At 37.5% G+C, this 20,895-nt stretch overlaps 1 protein-coding gene across 4 annotated transcripts in view; it reads right to left on the reverse strand.

Annotated features, from left to right (window-relative positions):
- PITPNC1 (phosphatidylinositol transfer protein cytoplasmic 1) overlaps positions 1 to 20,895 on the reverse strand; it is a 90,701-nt gene that overhangs the window by 37,976 nt on the left and 31,830 nt on the right. For all 4 annotated transcript variants that reach the window (XM_035342335.1, XM_035342333.1, XM_035342334.1 and 1 more), the window contains 3 exons: positions 9,831 to 9,979; positions 4,037 to 4,125; positions 3,643 to 3,650 (listed from right to left, as the gene is read on the reverse strand). In XM_035342335.1, coding sequence (XP_035198226.1) covers positions 3,643 to 3,650; positions 4,037 to 4,125; positions 9,831 to 9,979 — 246 coding nt within the window. The remainder of the gene's footprint in view (positions 1 to 3,642; positions 3,651 to 4,036; positions 4,126 to 9,830; positions 9,980 to 20,895) is intronic.

Raw genomic sequence — 20,895 nt, forward strand, 5'->3', positions numbered from 1 at the left:
TTTCCCTTTCTCTGTCCTCCTTCCTCTCTTTGTTCAGAATCTCAACTGTCACTTGAAGAGGTCAAATGGATGCGTGCTGCTTATTGTCTAACAATAGACAATTGTTAGTAACAATAATAATTATTAATAATATAAATTAACAACAGATGTAGGTACTGAAACTTAGTTCTATGCAATCCCTTTTCATTTAGTTTGCAATAGAGATGGGTTTGCTTTCTAGTTAATTATTTCTAATCTAGCTGGACAACCTCAGAAAGAAATGAGTCTCCTGAGAGTTCAGTCATTCTTGTCCACACGTCTAAAAATAGCATAAATATTTTGCACATTTGTAAAAGATACGTATTTGCAAATGCAGTAATTGGCACATAAGGGTTTGTTGAGAGCAGCAAGGCATCTTTTCTCCATCCTCCAAGTGGAAAAGGCTCCAGTCTGAAACTAGCAAAGGAATTCTTTCTAAAAGCCGGCAGCTAGAAGCACTCAGTCACCCAAAGCACGTATAGCTTGACAGCAGGCACCCACCAGTGCCCAGATTTCCTGATCACTCATAGAGCAGAGCCTTGGAGGTTACTTCTGTAGCTCTTCCTTTCAGCTGTACCTCAAATACAGTGTCGCAAATTTATGAACTTAGCATCAACCTAATTACAACATTAAATTAACTTGTAAGTAAAAATTAAACATTTGTTTTAGCAAGCTATCTAATCAGGTTTCTAATTACAAGATCAAAACCAAAGTGACTCCCCTTCTAAGCTTAAGAGTCAGATTAATAATTAGACTTTCTCATTTAAAGTCCCAGCCACTAAAACAAGGCTTTGAACATTAAAGCAGTATCTTATTCTCTAAATGGTACCCCCACTTCTGGATGACTTTTTTTTTGACTTCAGCTTTGAAAGGAATTGTTCTCCTACTTCCTCCTCCTTTTCAACATCAGCAGGAAGCCAGCAACGATTAGCCCAAAGTTTGATGCAACATTTCTTGGGACATTACCCGTGTCTCACCTTCCTGAGAGGAAGTCTTTTGTATTGCAGTTTTATTGAGATCATCCTCCGCAAACAGCACAGTATACATTTTTAAATGCTGTCCTTGCATTACAATATTTCACATACTACACACCAGAAAGCATCACTTGTGCAATCATTCTGTTAAGTTCATTATCTTAAGTGTGTCATTTGCTTTACGCATTATTAACACAGCTGTAGACCAAGCAGTCATATCCTGCTGTTTGCTGTCAAATTTAGGGGCTTGCTGTGTAACAGATATCATTCTTTAAAGCAGATGTAATAGCTGGACCCAGATTTTAGACAACAAACATCACAACACTCTAATTTCCATTTGTTTTTGTGCACCCAATCACTCCTGGCTTTTCACATTACCATTCCAGAGAACAGTATTCCAGAAATTATTCTCAGTGCCTGCTGAACTTTTTTTCTTATAACGTCATGCAATTTCAGGCCCTTGACAAGGCCAAATTTATGAAATCGGTACTATTTCACAGGCAAAACAGATTTGTGAAACTAGTCTATATTGAAGCACTGGAAGTCTAGTGCATGTGTTTGCATCCAATTTCTCAACAGCCTTCATATTTTACAACTGAAAGCCCTTAAGCCTTTCAGCAAGCTTCAGTCTGTCATTCACATCCTCTTCTAAATCACTAATGCACGTTGAAATAACACTACTGAGCCTTTAAGATCCTTGCTCTTTATTTAGAGTGGAACTTCAGACATCAGGAAAGGTATGATTTTTCCTTTCCAGCAGTATCGAGTACTTGACTTGATAACATTGTTTTATTTATCCAATTGTTGGCCGACCTTCAGAATCAGTTTTCCTTGAAATGAAGCTCAACTTAATTCTTTGGATGTCCTGCAGACCCTCTAGAGAGGATTTACTATTTTTAGTTAAAGGGTTTCCAAATTATTTTGCATATTCTGGGGAATATCTCAGCTGGCTTATGCTTTCTTTCAGAATTCTCTAATAAATATAGATAAAAATTTAGATAAATATTCCAGACAAGCATTGGAATTATTCCCAATGGTATATTTAACATTTTTGTTCTAGATTCAACAGTTTGAGGCAAAGACACTATCTCTATTTTCCCTTGAATACCATTTCATAGTCTACCAGCTCCATTAAAATATGCTTTAAGGAAACTGCATTTCAGTCAGAAATCTAATCTCATCCCAGTATTTCCAGTTCTGTTTCCTTGTACCCCTACTCCCACAGACAGTTATAATGTCACTAAGAGACAGTTTTGCCTACCTTCTGCTTTTGTAGACATTTTTTTTTACAAGTCTACTTAATCCTGCTCTTGAACATCTCCTTAGGTGTATCCCTTCCACACTCTTTCACTGAAATGTGTTCCAGATGTTGTTTCATCAGTTTAGGTAAAGATCACCTCCTGATTCAAATTCTTTGTGAATCACTCTGCTCTTTGGTTTTGATAATTTCAAATTCAGACAGAAAATTTTAACTGCTACCACTCCCACTTGTCTCTTTCAGTTAAAGAAAAAAATTCACATTCAAAAATTGTCTCTATCACGTAAAGAAAAAAAATGTACAACAGAGTAACAGATATCAATGTGAGATAGTACAACATCTTCCCAGTGTAAAATTAAACTTGCTACCATAGGTTTAAGCTCGTAATCGCTATAAACTCAGATAGGCCTTACTGAGGACATCTGACAAAAATAGTTGAGAATCTGTCCCCTAACTACTACAGGCCACGATTGGACATGTGTTTTTTTTTTCTGATTATCAAATTAATTTTACACATGAAACAAGGCAGAATATAAAATAAGTATCTGCAGTACATATGGAAAGCCACAGTTCAGTACTTTGGGTTTTCAAACTTGTCATCAAATTTTCAACTCTAAGCCTTCAGCTTTTGGATCTGAACCTTCAAATCCCTTTGTTTTGTCTCTTTCGCATTTATCACACAGAATCTTTCTCCTGTCCTGATTCTTTACAGGTTTTAAAAAATTGCACAAACATTTTGAACACTGCAGAGCTAACAAAAACAATGGATTCTGTTTTATCTGTAACCAGAAACTCAATCTAAATCAAGGCAGGAGTCCTTTTGCCTGGAATTTCCTTACCATCTCCTCCTCATCTTCTAAAGGCTGCTGAAAATTTACTGTATATTATTGAGGCCAGTACATTTAAAACAATTTTTCTCATGATTTATGTGCTATATTTTGCCTTAGCTCTGCTAGAGGGAATAGCTGATTTTTCTGGGCACCAGGCCCAGATTATGTTTAATTTTGTCTACGGATCATACAGTTTCCCAGATACTATACCAGAGATGAACATTTTATAAGTTAATAAAACAATAAATAAAATAAAGCATGTTCTCATGTCTCCAAGTAATAACTGGAACCTTAAAAGCCTTGCTCTGTTTTATAGAAGCTTTTCTATATTACAGTTACTGACTAAAAATATATCAAATTATTCTCAAATGATAAAAAGTAAGGTAAATAATTTATAGAAAACAGTTCAGATTTAACCTTTGATTTCTTAAACAAATAGCTCAAATAAGTTCCACTATCAAAGGCATTACATATTAGTTGTATTAATGAGGATTCAGTTTGGCTTCCACTGCTGTAATTCATATAATCATATTGTATTCTTAGAATAAAAAGAAAAACTTACTGTGTATTCTGATTTCCAATTGTTTCCAATTGTCCATTTACAAAAAAAAAAAAAAGAATGGTGAGGGAAAAGAAAAAGAAAGAAATGTCAATAAAACAATGATGCAAGATTCTTACAGGAAACATACATTAATCATCAAAAAAACTTCTGTCAGATAATCTGCTGAATTTTATTTGACTAATGTCTATGGGACAATAGAGGGTACAAGTCTGCACAGAATCTAATCATCTGATGTTTTCTTTGCAAGAAAGTAATCACATAGATGGAAGATTCCAGTTTTTAACTAGCCATAGTCTATGATCTTTGTATCCGTCACTCAATATGTAACTCAGAGCTTCTGAAAGTAAGCTGAACTATCCCACAAGTACACATTATTAATCATTTTATTCCTTACCTGTGATTGTATAAGGATAATAATTCCATGCCTTCTCTGTAACATAAAATATTTTGGGAACAACTGCTCTAGCCCAGCTGGGTAGTTTGCTGAAAATAAAAAGAAAATAAGATTAGAATATGTTATAATGTACAAGTACTGTAGAAAAGAAGATACTTCCAAACATGCTTATAATCTATGTTTCACCGGTCACAGTAAAACTTCACAATATTTTCATCAAATATGCATTCTTTCTCGGATTTCTCCACGAGCATACATGACACCACGTCAGTTTGCTCCCCTCTCAGAACAAGCAATACGGTGCCAGTGTAATGACCCCTGATCAGATCTAACTTCAGGTACCAGTACAGGCTTCAAGAATTAGCCTCCAGCCTTCGGTCACGGAGGACTCAGCAGGTTAGACCTTGAGAGGTGCGTCCATGTCACAGTACCCTTAGCCACAGGGAGGCACTCTTTAATAAGAGTGACTAATGGTGCCGGTCCATTTCCATCCGGACTCCATTATTTGTTCTTGCAGACTGTTTCTTCTTCCTCCACAGTCTTTGCTGGCACACAAACCCTTATGTTCAACTCACCTCGTGTACGCTTTTTCCCCACGCTGCCAACACCAACTCTCAACTATGAAGCTTTTATGTTAAAATTAGCAAATCACTCAGAACACCTCTGTGACGCTGGCAGGTGGTATCAGTCCCGTTTTGCTGATGGGGAACGCAAACCACAAGAGTGAAGAGAATTAATGGAACTGATGTCATAACTCAGAGCTCAATCTGTCAAGAGATCTTACCAATGCAGTGGTACTACAGCAGCAGAATAAGAAATGAAAGACATGGAGATGGATGCAGCACATAGAAAGATCATTAACGGGTAATTAAATAATATTCTGGAAAATCAGGAGCATTTTATTTACCATGCATCTTGGGTGTCTCATTTCCAGAACTCTGGTCACTTAGGGTAGCCAGTAAGTGATGCACAAACATGCACTTTAAAGAGAAGGCAAGTTCAAGCAAATACACCATCCAAGCCTTTCCTAATGACATCAATTATGATCACTTAACCTGTCAGTAACAAAGATCCAGCACTAGCCACTCAAAAAAAGGCAGACCACTGGAGACCGCAAATCTCATTTTACTTCAGGGACTTAATTAAAATTGTGTTAGTCTGGCGACGTGTCGAGAGATCACCCAGGCTAAGACTGAACCTTTACGGAACTAAAGCAGACACTTTCAAACCTCAAATTTCCATCTGTAAATGTCTCAAGCAGCTATGCTTAGATAACCGCGTGTGCTGGCTGAAAGTAAAATAACTTTCCATGTTAGCAAACTTCTGCAGAAAACAGAGTTTGGATCATTAAGGTTTATTTAACTATGATCTAGCTATGCATAAATATTGTATTTGTCCAGAGGCGATATGCAGACGCTAGCACATTATCTAAAGATTCAAAGTCAAGTGCATTGACTTTTGCTCTTTGATGACATTGCTCAAAACCACATTTTCGTTCTTCTCTGCAGTCTTTTCAGCAGCATTTTAAATACTGCATAATAGGCTTCATTGTACCAGGTCTTTTGGTTATTTTGTCAGTCTTTTGTCGGTATCTTTTTATGACCATCGCTCTGCTAACTCCCTTACCCCTGCTAAACTTCACTTTAATTCCTAAATAATAAATTCAGACTTTCAACTTTCTGGGAACAATGCTCCAGCAGGAATGGAGAGGCAGCAAACAATTCTGAATAGAACTAAGGCTGACACTGACGCTAGACAACTGTACTAGTAAGGTCTTCGTCAATACACAGCCACTCACTTTGTGCTTTTATATTTTTTTTTATTTTTTTTTATTTTGGTGGCACAGGTATCCATGGATCACATTCTCATTGTTTATTTCTTCCTTCCCCAGATGAAGTTCAGTCTCTCAGCACGTAGAAAGTGTTTCTTAAAGGCATTCCAGCCAAACACAATGTAAGAATTAAAATATTAGCAGACAAGAAAAGATAAATGAAAATAAATCTTTCCAAGAAACCATCACTGAAATATAAAAGTTCAGATTTCCTCAGGGGAAATCAAAAAAACACTAAGAGCATGGCTACAGAAGCTTTTGGCTGTGAAATGTGATGCTTTTAGCTTTGAAACTGCAGCTTGCTGCTAATCTTGAACAATAGTGGAGGCATAAATACCACAAATATTGCTAAACCTATGTAGGCACTGAAGATAGTATCTCATTTATTGTTCATGAGCATGTTGCAAAGCAAAAGAGGACAACTATGATTGTGTGGAGCTGCACAAACCCCTATGTTGCTGGTCTCTTCGGAGGGATACTCCTTTACAACCTGGGGCAGTCTGGGGTGAGAAGGTGTCCTGTGCTGAATGGCTGTAAAAGCAAATCAGACCACCTGAAAAATAGGGAGGCAAAACTTTGAAGACCAATTGCTTGCAAATCATTTAAGATGTGCAGCAGTGTAAGAATGGGATATTTGGGCCAAGATCAGCTGTGCAAGCAGAAAAGGATGCCTGTTCCTGCCAATTCAAAGCCAAAACCACCAAGCCAATATGCAGTTTCTGCATCTTTTCATCCCTGAATTTAACCACGACAAGAAAAGTAATTTAATTTACTCTAATGACTGGAAAAGTAGGGAATAAAGGAAATCAAAGATTATTAACACCGGAAAAAAAAAGATGGAGGGAAAATTGTACATTCTAGTACCTACTATCCGTGCTTCTTATCTCAGTGGGGCTGGGGTGGATTTGGCAAGCACTGCAGAACTGCCGGTTCTCCAGTTCTGCATTCCCTGAGTCCTCCTTGCCTTATTGACCTTCTGGGGTTCTTCCATGAAAGCACCATGCAGTGTTCAGTATCTCTTGTGGGAAAGGCTGTTATCCAGTCCAACGGAGTAGCAGGAAAGCTACAACAACTCATATTTTCCATTGGACTTGTTTCACAGAAAACACTTTTGGTTGGACTTCTGTAGCACAAGGGCAATTTGTAGCAGGAAGGGCAGGTAGCACCTTATCTCTGAATGCATTGTGTTAGCCTTGTAAAAACTAAGATTTTTTTTTTTAGTTAGGGATCCCCAAAATGGCTATTTAAATAGTGTAGTTTCATGCTGTAGCCATGGTGGATACTGCTGCAGAAGCAGAAGTGTGGCTATTTGTAGCCAAACATGTAGCTCTCATCTACAAAGGCATTACAGCAATGGTAATGCCGTGAAACAAGTGCTTGACAGAAGCTCCTGTACAGTCGTACAGGAAGCGGTTTAACTTGAATACCATAAACTCATGCTTAACAAAGGATCTTGTAAGGTAGTCCCTTATGAAGGGACTGAGTTTCGAGTCAAGCCATGAGGTTTTACAAGGCCTTATCTGTAAATCATCACCAACTGGATCAACCCTAATCTCTCCAATATCAAGGGCCATGCTACCAGTCTGAAAACAATCGAACCATCCCTCTAAACACAGAGGAAACCCACTGGATTTCCTCATTAAAAAAAATAAAACCGAAACCACAACTGTTATAAATTCAGACTTAAGTTTCTGCTAAACCACAGTGTCACAGAAGCATATAGAGGTTTCTATTTTACTAATACAGACCTGAAATAAGTGGAAAAATCAAGACTTTCCAAAACAAGTTTTAATTTTAAACTTTTTTGCAGTTATCTGATTGGGGGGGTGGGCGTGAGCTTTATGCAACTTGTTTATATGCAGTTGCATAGAAGTTACTACTTTTGATTGTTCATTTAATAACACATTTTAAAAACCATAAATAGTCTATACGTAGATCTCAAAAGAGTGTGCAGTAAGGAGAAAACACAGACTGTCCTTGAAAGATATGCATAATGACGACACAGAATTGCGTTTGCTATCTTAGGACACAGAGAGTCTCAAAAAGAGCACACGAGGGACAGTTGCCTATCTCTACATTCAGCTACTGAACAGGGCTGGTACAGGAGCAAGAGGTGCCTAACGGTCATTAAACCTGACTTCAAACATCCATAGTAGCTTTAGGTGAATTTCACAAGGTTCTGAAGGCACATGAATCGTCTTTGTCTATGTTCAGGCCCATCTTTGGGTCTGGGATCCTTTGGTCCATTGCCTGCCCTACCAGAAGCAGTATGCTTCCCAGGTATGTCTTATTCTGACTTACTCTAAAGTGGTAATTCTGAGCATGATCTTCAGTGTCTAATGCCTTACTTCTTCATAATCGGAAGGAAAGAAATATCCAGAAACATAAACAAAATTTCTGGGAGCTCTACGACAAGAACAAATTTATTGATTTTTACTGTCTTATACATAGCCTGTGAGAAAAAAAGAATTACAATCACGGTAATATTGAACGTTGGCAAAATATATTATCAGACTGTATGTGTGTAAGAGCGCAATGTTACTGGTGATTCAATTTAGCCTGAGTTAAGTTTAGATAAGTCAGGATTTCAATGGAGGAGTAACTAGCAACGTAGAATCAAGAGCTACAGTGTTCCTGTGCCCACTATGAAAGGCTGCAGAGCATAAAAAGTGTAATAAAAATGAGGCAGGCCAAGGGGAATAAAAGAACATCAGAAAAGCAGCAATATTCCATTAGATCAGCAGTAATAAAAGTGGCAACAGATTGAGCAATATATTTCACAGGATGCAGACATATATATTTAAATAAATACAAATATAAAAAAAATCTCAGTCCTTTGAGTGTGGAGACATTGATACTCAGCAGTATAATTTCACCATAGCAAGAGACACATATTTCACTTTAAGAAATGATGGAACTTTTGTGGAAACAAAAGCAATTTTTTTGTCCCCATCATGTCTTCAAGCCTGTCATTTTAGCACAGAAGTTCATCACTGTGCAAGACTAATGCTAATTCATAACGTCAATTCACTTTGCTGTGGCAAATCTTTTGTCACCAAAAATGGGGTACTGGCTTTGCAAAAATATTATGAAGTGAGAAACTGACTATATCAAGACCCAAAAGGTTAATTGATACCCTAAGACATTACGTTAATTATCAGCTAAAAAGAGCTGTTTTGAGTTTCTTTAATTTTAGTGCACCTCTTCTATGTTAAATCTACACGCAGCAGATGATGAGCTAGGAATTCTGTAAAAAAAAAACACTTTTTTTTTCCTTTCAAAGGAAAGTAAGTCTTCTTTAAAAAGAAAAATCCTAATACTTTAGAGCATTTCATGTTAATGCCTTCAAAGGGTCTTATGATGTGCTATAAACATAAATGTATTACTTTTTGAATGCTTAAAACCATTCCGATTTTAGTGTCAAGATAAAAATAGAATCCCCAAATGATTAAGGGATGGAAGCCTGACTAACCGTTTAAGTCTTAAATGGATGTAGGTATGGCAATGATTCAGGTTAAGTGAAATTTAATGAAATCAACATTAGTAGTGTTTACTCGGGACATTATAGAGTATTACGCTCACTTAAAGTCAAGTAGCAAATAAGTAATAAAGTCAGAGTGGAATCCATGGGCCCGTAAAACCCTTAAACCATTTTAGTTTTTTGTTTGTTTGGGGTTAGTAATTTTGGAAAACAGAGTGACAGTTAAGTGGAAGAAAACAGAGGTTCTGATTTTCAATACATCCCAAACTTCAAGTTAGAATTCTTTCTCTTTGAAAAGGTACTCTAGAAGAAAGAATGACTGATCTCAATTTCAAGCAATGGGTCTAGCCTCAATCTGCTAGGAAGCTGCACTTGTTCATGAGAACCTGTTCTACTTGAAAAAGAAAGGCTACGGCCTGAAAGGGATATTCATCAAAAATTCTTATTACTGCCCATGCTGAGAAGCAGTTCTATGCACTTGCCTGTTGAGATAGACCCGTTTTTCTGTTAGCTGGCCATTGCCATGATTCGGATCTTCATAGGGCTCATTCTGCACCACTTCCACACCTTCACCTCGGTCACTCTGCTCATGGCTGTGCTTGCTTATCATGTACAACTGTCCAATTCTGTACTGCAAAGCAAAATCAAGAACAATGTGTTAGCTTTATCTAATACACGAGTATTCATAAATCAATGTCATACAATGATATACCAGTATGTGTAAATAAAAGGTACTTCAAGGGATGAAAAGCAGTTTTTTGAAGCCTCATTCAGACTAATGAGCCAGGGTCCTTCCATTTTCTTACCAAGTCCAGGGTACCACTCGTAGAAAAAATAACAAAGGCCATGTGTGTACAGATGAAAAGAATCAAGACAAAGCTTTATTTTTAGACTATATTTTTAAGTAGTTAAGAATAAATAAGCAATCTACTGCTTCCAAAGGCTGACATTCAAGGGGGTTTTAACTGTCAGGTGAACTCTATGGGACCCTGAGTTCTGTGTACCAATATGATGCCAAACAGTGAAATCACACCAACAGATTCAGGATAACTTGCTGATACAGATACAGGGGTGTCAGCTCTTCAGAAAAACAAAACAAAATGAACTAAACAAACAAAACAACATAAAAACAAACAAAGAAAATCCAACATGTAGACTCAAAGTACTTAGAAAAAGAAGTTTTAGAAGAGTGATTTGGCAATATTATTAACATAAATTTGAGCACATAAATGATCTGGTTTATATAGATTTTCAAGTTACTTAGGAAGCCAAAACCCAGGAGCTGCAATTACAGAAAAATAAATTGTTGCAACGTCAATTAAGTTTTTTTTTTTTTTTTTTTTTTTTTTTTTTTTTTTTTTTTTTCCAGTATGTCTGCATCTACACTAGGGCTTTTGTCTCCAGAGCAATGTAACCAAAAATACATCTCTAAATCTTCATTAGCAAAGTTTTTAGAATAAAATTGTACTTTCTTTTCAGATTTTACTCTTATTGAAGTTCCTTCCACATTCTTGAACATATCATGGTTCTTACAACAAACTGTCTTTGGACCTAATCAGTTTTCTCCATTTGGATCCATCTCTCTCCCAAAGCAATTTATTTAGGCATATACATGCCAATCACTTCAATTACATCAATCACTTTAAACACAAAGGATAGCCTGTTAATTTAGAGAATGGCTCAGCTACTACACAAAGTTGCCATGTAATAGCTCCGCACAGACAAACAAAAACACAGTGACAGTCTGACTCGATGGACGGAATGGAGTTCCTGCTCCTTCCTGGCCAGCCACACGCTACAGCAGTGAAGCAAATGATTTACCTCAACCAAGTGCCTTTCAGCTGATAATTCTGAGGCACTAAAAATGCCTCAAGTTTATAGAAAGTTCTTTAAGGATAAAAGGGTGCTGTAGGGTAGGAGTGATACACCTTGGATCTCTAGGCTAATTTGGTAATTTCAGTGGATTTCTTTTTCATTACTTTTCCTCAAAAACCTCCTCTCACTGAAGAACACAACCCACTCTTAAAACTTGTTGGAACTAGTAAAGATGAAAAAACAGCAAAGAAGAAAAATAAAGATACCGTTGTCATAAAACTGGTGAGTGTCATACCAGTCAAGCCAATTACTTGTGAAATTGTGACCCTTGCAATGAGGTTACAAGGGAAAAATCAGTAAATCTTGGCATTACTGCTGGCTATGCAACTTAGAGCTGCCCAGAAATTTCAGTTATGCATATAATGTTTCTTCCTCTCCTTTCTCCTCATAATTTGAGAGCATTGATGACTTGTTATTATTTGAATGATTGTTCTTTCTCTTTATATCCTACATAACTCTGAAGAACCTACTCTAGATAAATCACTGTATAGAAACATTCCTAAGACATCCACTAAGTCAGGAGGTAGAATAATGCTATTTAAACAATTTGATCTCCTGCTTGTAACTTCAGCTTCTTCATCTCTGGTATCTCTTTCAAACAAGATGTACCCATTCAATAGAAGAGCCCTAAAATCCTTTTTCTTGCTTATCTAGTTATCTTCCTCAGTCTTTACTGAGACTTGCTTCTCTATCTCATCATATTTTAAACATTTTGTTCTAAGCTTCAAGGCTCTGAAGAGCTGTCACCCTCAAACACACACTTGAACCGGTTTCATGACAATCTGCCTTCTCCACTGCACTAATAATAAATGAATGCACTGGTACGCAGCCAAGGCAAAGTTTGTAGACAGAGCAAATGCATTTTATTTGACCAGTTAGTACTGTTGGAAAAGGGAGAACTTTCAGGCACTTGAAGCTGTTCTTCAGTTCTGAAATCAAAGCAACATACTTCAAAGCTGAATAAAAGCTGAGGAAAAATGCTCTGCTTTTAATTAGATATGTATCAATTAGACCACCTGAGAGTAAAGATACTGCCTGAGGAGTGATGAGGACGATAGAAAAGAGGAGAGGTGATAAGGTGCTTATCTTCTAATGGAAAGACAGAGATTGGTAATTTATAGCCTGTAGAACATGAAAAGGTTAGCTGAGGAAAGGGGAGAGCAATTAAAATTTGCCATAAAGCCAACATCACTATTGAGATCTCTATTGAGATTTTTTTTTTCCTTTCCACTTTTAGTCCCCATGGACATATGGACATCTCAACGGAAACTCTGGAAAGTACTTCACAATTGCATGCATCACTGCGTGCTTCGATTTTCTACTTCCATGCAGTCCTTTGCAATTTTCCTCTCAGTTTTAATGGTCAAATACAGATATCTCACATGGGGTTGTACTAAGGCATTCCCTTGCTCCAGAGTCATGAATCAGATACCCACCTATAACAACATGTTTTGCTAGGAGGGAGATTGTTCTTTCATGGACCCATAATACCATAAACTGCAAGCAAAATATCAAATCACAACGCCTGTAAATCGCTCTGAGCATGTGGTTAATAAATGGCTAAGCTACATACCTGCTGCACCGTTCAGAAGACAATCATCAGTATCATGCAGAAATTACCTTACAGATGTTGCACAGTCAGTGCTTATAGAAAAGTTCTGCTTGGTGAGACTCAGAATTGCATGTATTCCACTTATCCCTAAGATCTCACAGAATGTACCAAAGGCAGCCCAGCTTGGCACTTGGGAGATGCTGAAGAGAACTGAAGGCACTGTAACCGGTGCTGGACAGCTCTTCAGCAGCAATCTTACAGCTACTCGCCTCTCCCCAGGGGATAACTTTGGATTTGACACCAATCAAGTGAAAATATCTTCCTTTCCGTACTATTGAAATAACTGTGCAGTCCTGCCAGCAAGTAGCTGAATTCTGTGAAAGCAGCACACTTTCACATGCACTTTAAAGAAGCTAACTTAGCTCCTCTGTGTGCCATTTATTTGTTGTTGTCTGGTTCATAACATTTTAATATAATTCTAGAGCAAGATCAAAAAAGATTGGACCTAGTACTAATTCTAATATTTTACCAAGCCAAAGAGTATGCAAGCATAATTTCATATAAAATCTCATTTTAAAAAGTGTATATTTACATGAATAAAAACCAAAGCAGAGACGTGTATTTTAGAACTTGCTGAAATGTAAAGGCCTGAAAATGCCTTCACAGCTTTTTCTAAGTTCCTATAAATATTGTGGAGAAATGAACACTTAAGAAACGTTTTATAGCAGTAATCAAGAGTCACCATCCCTGCAAGGATAAACTGATACGCCACTATTATTTATGTTGCTCCAGTAACTATGTGAATTTCGATGTACCTAGCTGCAAGAGAGTCTTCCAGGACCACATATGGTGTCAGGGAAGTCAGTACAACTTCATGCAGTGGCACCTGATCTGTATTTGGCTCGGGAGAAAAGCTCTTCATCTGAGAGCTCTTCAGTTTAATAGAGGAAAATTTCTTCAGTGGAAGAGGTAGAGCTTCAACAAACAAATGCACTGAATGGGGACTTGGAGTTTTCTAAGGATATTGCTATGTAGCTTTTGTACTATACTCCGTGTTTAACTCCTAATGAGGTAGACATTGGCTCACCAGTGACTTCTCTTTTTCTTCAGCTGGCAGATGGTGTTTGCCTACTGGGAGTTTAATCATACGAGAAACAAGGCTTATGTCAACAACAGTGTAATGACGGTCAATCAGATTTTGTTTAAGCTTATAAGTGAGACCACAATCACTGTTGTGGGGTTCTTGAGACAGAAGAAATAAGAGGTCCACTCTACACATCTTTCATTTGTAGAACTTCCATTGTCTTCAACAGAAGATGAATGAGAATCCCTGTACAAACATGGCCATTTTTTCCTTTCCTTTTCCACACCACAGCCTTTAGTTTTGTTAGGCTGTCTTGTTAACAGCCTAATAAGAACAAATTAGGCTACAAATGAAACTTGCTCTCAGCGTTTACTATGATGTGTTTAAGCTCTATGACAGGTCTTGTGTGAAATCAAGTAAATTCTTCAAAGCTTGATCTCTTAATGTATTTGAGGAGAATACTTTCACCATTTCTAATTTAATGGGGCTCCTCCCCTGTAGGTTTGCCAAGGAAAAGCAACTGACCATTACTCAGGTTTTGATCTAATACTAGTCTTTCAACAGAGCCTCTGATACAGCCTTTCAAATGCCATGTGGAAGGCAGAAAGTAACATTCTCTCAAAGGACAAATTACTACAAAGCTACCCATAATCTGATTTTTTATGCCATTCCTTGAAGTTCTTAACTGAACGCTCACAGAAAATGTAGCAGATGTACCACTGGCTTCATCTTATATGGCAATTATCGTATTCAAAAGAATCGTTGAACTCTTTCATCTGCACTTTTCTATAACTGGACTAAAGCATCAGGGATGGTGCTGCCAATTCAATTTATGCGATTTATTGTTCCAAGCCAGGAGGAAGATCCCTCCCTGTAGTTAAAAACCAGAGCCCAGGAGATGCAGAGTGTCTTTTATACTTATTAAAGGTAATGATTGTTCAGAGCATTGTATTTTGACAATGGAAAGTATTTCACAGTGATTCACGCTAAAACACACCAGTGGCTTCCTGGCCTGTCCTCTGAAAACTACAAAGGTAAAACAGAAAACAGTGAGAGCAGCAGTAAAAGCTAAAGTGAAAAAGACGTGTTCGTGCACACGTATGCTCCTTTCAGAGGCAGCTGTCAATGGCAGAATCATGCCTCCATTGATAGCAACAGCCATTTTGTCATCGACCTTAACTCAGCAAAGATTTACATCTTGCTAGAAAATATAATGAACCAATTTCATCCTCAGTTGTACCTATCTAGGTACACTGAAACCAAGGGCACTGATTATGGTAAAACAGTAGAAATTTCCTTAAGGAATTCTGATCTAGAGAATGCTGTCTCACTCACAGAAAACAATGCTTAAAACTGATTGATATGCTTGGGATTTCCTTTCATGTCATAGTCTCTAGAAGACTGCATGCTCCTCAGTGAATGTGTTGCAAGACTTCATTTAAGGATGATTTTTTTTGCTAAAAAGAATAACAGAAATATTACTCAATATAACCATTTCCACGTTTAGGATTATTTAAAACAAGTACTGATTATTCCTCAAAGTACCACCATGAGATAAGCATGGTGATCCCCAGAGAAGTTCCTTGTCCAGATGTGTCACTCCATGCCACCTCTTAACAGCAGCTTTCTTAACAGAGATAATTTCTGGAATAATTTGCTTGAAAATGTACTTGCTTGAGTACGTATCTTAGTTTACGAGGAAACACTGAAGTTTCCTGTTGTGTGTCTTGGTTTGGTTTTGGAAAGTCTTGTTTTTAGGTCTCAGTGAAGACCCAAGCCCCATGCTGCCAGATTTTCTGCCTCAGATAATGAAAGAATGATCATATATGAAGAGTTTACAGTTAGATATTAGAAATAGGCATGGGAAGCATTATCCTCATTTTATAAGAGGAATAGATACAGAGATTAAATTAATACCTCAGCCTTAAATTAAAAAATGTCTGTGATAGAAGAGGGAATTTTGCCTCAATCTAGTGATCCCCAGCTCAGTGCTTTTACCACAAGACACACCTGTAATTTTTTTCAATTCTAAAAAGTAATTACTTAAGTAAAAGTGGTTTGTCTTATCTCACTCACTGACTGTAAATCCTTCACATTATTATTATTAGACATCATTCTGTCTGCCTTCTGAAACGGGAAATACCTAATGCATCCCCAGGTTAACGCAGAGCCCTCACATGTGGGCAATTATAACAGCGGCTGATCGAGCACCCAGATTGTGCCTTCCCATCCCCGCACTTGTGTAGATGATGATTCAGAGCTATTAAGAATAATTTAAGAAAATCTTTTCCATGACACAAGCTCCAGGTTCTGACAAGGTGATTTGTCTTCCTTGTTATTAACATTCCTAGATTAGTTTTAACTAGCAGAGAGGAATGCACGATGTGTTAGTATCTGATATTTCACGCACTGGCGGATCCACATCAGCGCCACCTGGGCCTACTTTTTGAATTACTTTCCCTTTCAAACTGCCAGCTTCCCTGCTAGACTCTGGCTTTCAGGCTAATACTTTGCAGGGTGAAGAAGCGAACACCTTGCCTTATAGCATACATTAACCGCCACCTCAAGGTTGTGCTGAAGGACATTGCTAGGGAAGGAAATCTCTGCAGCTGGACAGCTTTCTGCCACTGCCATCACCGATCTCTTTGCCCAGATAGCAACAAGCAGGAAGGAAATGGACTATCACTGTCAACAGGAACTTTGAAGTCTCTCTCGAGCCATACAACTTACCAGTGTGAAAGTAGCAGCTTGTATTTCTACAATAGTGGTTTTCCTGCTACAATAACTACATTGTAGGCCAGGGTCATGTGAATAGAGACCTGCTGGTTTTGACTCCTGGGAAACTCTGCAAGGAAAGCATGAATAGTAAACAGAGAGCGCAGAAGGGGGGTGTTTTGATAGCCCCGTGTAATTCCTTGCAGAGATACCCTGGCTGCTGCTGAACTGGTATTAAATCTCATTTAGAAAAGCTCTGTATGTTGTTCCGTGTGGAGTCTACACTGATACATTATTTGACCTCTTGTATCTAAGCTACGGTGTTTGGAGCAAACCAGGCACCTTTGTGCTGTGTTCACTTTGCCATGTAGAAATCCCCTAAGTGCCAAGAAGTTTTTATGAGCTGTTTTTTTAAGATGGCTGTCCCGAGGCACAAATACAAGAAAGTAGTTTCAGAAGCAACAGTAGCTTTCTGAAATGTTATCTCCAAAAGCAAATGCATGTTACCTATGCAAGAGACAGATCTTCTGAAAGAACAGAAGAATTAAGTTGTTACAAGAAGGAGTAAGAGCAAAAAGCTACCTGAATGACTTGATCTAGTTACAGACTGCGTGAGCTGCCAGTTAAGCAAGGGCCGTGGTCCCAAGTGTGCTGGGACTGAACCCATCAGAAGTGTATCCTGCCTTGAAGAGCAGTTACAGCAGCACCTGAACCAAACGTGGCAGAAAAAACGTGCATTTAAGAAAAAGAAGACATATGAGACAACTCATTAACTATCAGCAGGAGAAATCACATTTCGAAGGGCTATTTTGTATATATATGGGACTGATGCATTCCTGCTTAGGAAAGAAACCTGCATAAAGCTTCTGACACCAACTGAGATATAAAAAATGTATTTCTGGCAAAATGCTGTCCCTATTACAGGATGTCCACTGCTTCACCACTGTAGAAAGGAGGGAACTGACCTTGCCTGTCTAATAATTTGCCTGTCTCGTAGTGTAAATTAGAGCTATGAGTGGAAAACACAAAATGAGTTGTCAGGAAGGCCATGGTGCTGGGCTGAACTAGGATACACTAAATGGCTTAAAGTAAATTTTTCGCTTTAAAAATGCAGCCAGATGACCATGCTTTATAGAAAGCCTTAGCAGTGAGGCTGTAATAACCACTCTAAATGCCTAGGTCCTGAGATTTGAATGTAAATATGATGCAGTGTACAGTTTGAGAGCCTTGAACTAAAGTTATTTAGTGGTGTAAATGTTACTTACACTAGTAATATATAAAGAATTGGACTAGTTAAAGTTTAATATTGAGCTTGAAATCTTTCTTTCAGTTAATTCCTGCATGCATCAGTGATTCATGATGCACTACACATCTGCTGACTTGCATCAGCAGCGTTTTTTAGCATTGCCCACGTTCATGGGAACAAGTTTTTGTAGCCTCAAATAAACAATTGCAGCAGGAACAGTTGACTTTTGCATGCTATGAAGTGCAATTCTTACTGCTTTCACGTTTGCTTTCCCTTTCTCAAAGAAGAAATTACATTTTAAAATTACTTTATCTGTTAAAATTCCTATGAATGGAAGTTCAGCAGCAACTAACAATAGGATGTTCAGTTAAACAGTACCCTTTCCCCAGTATTTTCAGCTAAAGACATGGTCTCCTCTAATTTTGAAGCATCCTGGCACATTAATGGCTTGTATCCTAAATGAATGATACTGCAATTAATAGGACCAGGTTTACATCTGTGATTAATATGTGTACAACTCTGCTCATTTCAATTTCCACTGAAATGAAAATTAAGTTGCAAATTTTCAGCTTACACGCAAATACGTTTTGCTAAATATAGCTCACGTCCTGTTCAAATGCTAGTAATTTTGCGTTTCTACACCAGCTGTGCTATTGAAAAAAAACAGCTGTTTATCCTGAATGTACAAGCTCATACGTTTTTTAAGAATCAGTTTTTATTAACAATATTCTGCAGCAAGTCAGCTATTTAACTTTTTCAACTGTTTACACTATGTGCTTTTTACATAATTAGCAATAATACTTCATTATTTAGGCTTATAAATATAAATATATTTCCTACAAAGGTTGCATATAATTTTTGAGACTGTCCAAAATATCCTCTGTTCACAAAAACAGAAAGAGGAGCTAAAAGGGACTTACTGTGTAGCTTGACCACTTATAATCAATCTCTTAGTAATGCATACTGAAACACTCTTCACATCTGTTGTTCCCTATTTACGAGTACCTGCTTCTGATTAAGCCACAAATATGTCATGCTTTTAATTGCAGCTTATTCCTTTTCAGGCAAAATTCACTTTGGCTTCAAGTGCACAACTGGTTTGATAACTATCAAATACTATTGAAGTATTTTGTAAGTCAATATAAAAGTGTGTTTTATTTAATGATAATTCATTCACGAAATTGTAGTTAATCTGAAGACTGAAGCTCAAAGAGCTGTTCATTAAACTTCTTTAAATTTTAACTCAGAATACAGTAAAATGAAGTAAAACTTGCAACATAGCTTTGGAGAGTTTACGACATTTCTTTTAGCAACCAAAGCCCACTTCCTGATATTCCAGGAAAATACTATTTCCATTTCAGATATTCCACGAAACGTCAGAATGGAAGGGCACGGACTTCCTCCCTGATCCCGTCACTGATCCCTTTCCAGCAGCATGCACTAGCCCTGCGTACAGGGTGACACAGCAAGCTGGTTCTCTCGCAGTGAGAAGTCACATTCTCCAAGGATTAGTGGCAGTGAGCAAGAAGCTGGCTTTATTAAACCAGACAGCAAGAACTCTATGTGCTATTTCATTGAAATAAAAAAAAGAGTTGGGGAAAAAAAAAGGAGAAGAAACTAAACTTATGTGCCATGCATATTAAATGCATTTTTGTTGGCTAGAGAAAGGAAGGGCTGCAGAGGACAAGAGCAGCTAGACAATGCAATGCACTGAGAAGCTTCAGCCACAAAGCTGAGTTTGAACACAAAGAGCAACTCCTCCAAACGGCAGGATTTATTTATGTATTTATTTAAATTCAGCCCAGTTTAAGTTGAGAGTATTCAGTTGCACGAGTACTTTGACCCTTTGAAAATTCGATAGAGTACAGAACCAGGCTCGGGGGCTAGGTTTATCTTTAACTATGAATGGACCAAACACGTGCGCATCTATTCATATTTGTTAGAAATCATTTTTCTCTTTTTGCATGGCTAATGGTACTTGATTAATGTTTAAGTAGAACTTATTTCCCCTCAGGTTACTTTTCTCTAATTACTCTTCAGTAATTACTAATTTTTTTGACTTATAAAATCCGTCTCATACTGAAAAGATCAACTTTCAACTACAGAGAATTTGATGCTTTCATGAAAAAAATCCATGTAAACTTTGAGTTTAGAAGCACTGAAGAAACTACAAAGGATTCCGTAAGCTTTGTCACAATCAGAGGGGAATAATTCTGCAGTTATGTTTTTTTGGCAAGCAAGTTCGTGATGATGCATTTTAGCCAATGGAATTCTGCTTATAAATATGGACAAGGGAAAACTTTCTTCAGATACCCAACACAAATGAAAAAACCCTCAGTATCAGAATATAGGACTTACACTTACAGGCTAAAGAATCGGATAGATTCAACCTACCTTCTAAAACCTTATTCAGAAGAAAATGAAGCAGATAATTTTTGTTTGTTCCTTCCACTGAAAGAGAAGTATGTTCAAATGAAATGTTCTGGACTATCACAAATGCTTCATCTTACTTTCTTCTGAAACAGAACTGAGATCAATTTGATTTTTAAAATGCACCAGTTTCATGCCTGTATCCTGAAGATAAAAATAAAAATTGATGGAATTGTGTCTTCAAAAAGCTAAGGGTTCTGTATGGGTCACTCCTGCATCTCTGCACTTAACCTATAGATCAGGGTGATGAGGATATTGAAATTATCTAAAATCATCTGAGGAAAAGAAGTACCTAACACCAAGACTTGAATTATATAAGAAGGAAATGAAGACATACTTTCCTCTCCATTCCCAGATTTATAAAATACAATGAAATCTCAAAACTAATACCAAAAGAAGGCAAAATTTTGCCACTTTAGTTCACTAGGACAAACATTTGCAAGCCAAATACCTGCTCTATAAATCTGCAAGTGACAAAAAGCTTTTGTTGAAGTAAGTTGCCACAGTGGCAACTTATTACTCCTGCACTGATTTCTTTTGTACACTGATGATGTCAATTACATAGTAAGTAAATTTCGTGTAGAAATCTGTTTGCTTGCTTTTGACTCACAGAAAAATCTTACCAGCTGCATACCTCTCAGGCAG

This window comes from Oxyura jamaicensis, chromosome 18 (assembly GCF_011077185.1).
Source record: "Oxyura jamaicensis isolate SHBP4307 breed ruddy duck chromosome 18, BPBGC_Ojam_1.0, whole genome shotgun sequence".
In the NCBI taxonomy this organism is placed as follows: domain Eukaryota; kingdom Metazoa; phylum Chordata; class Aves; order Anseriformes; family Anatidae; genus Oxyura; species Oxyura jamaicensis.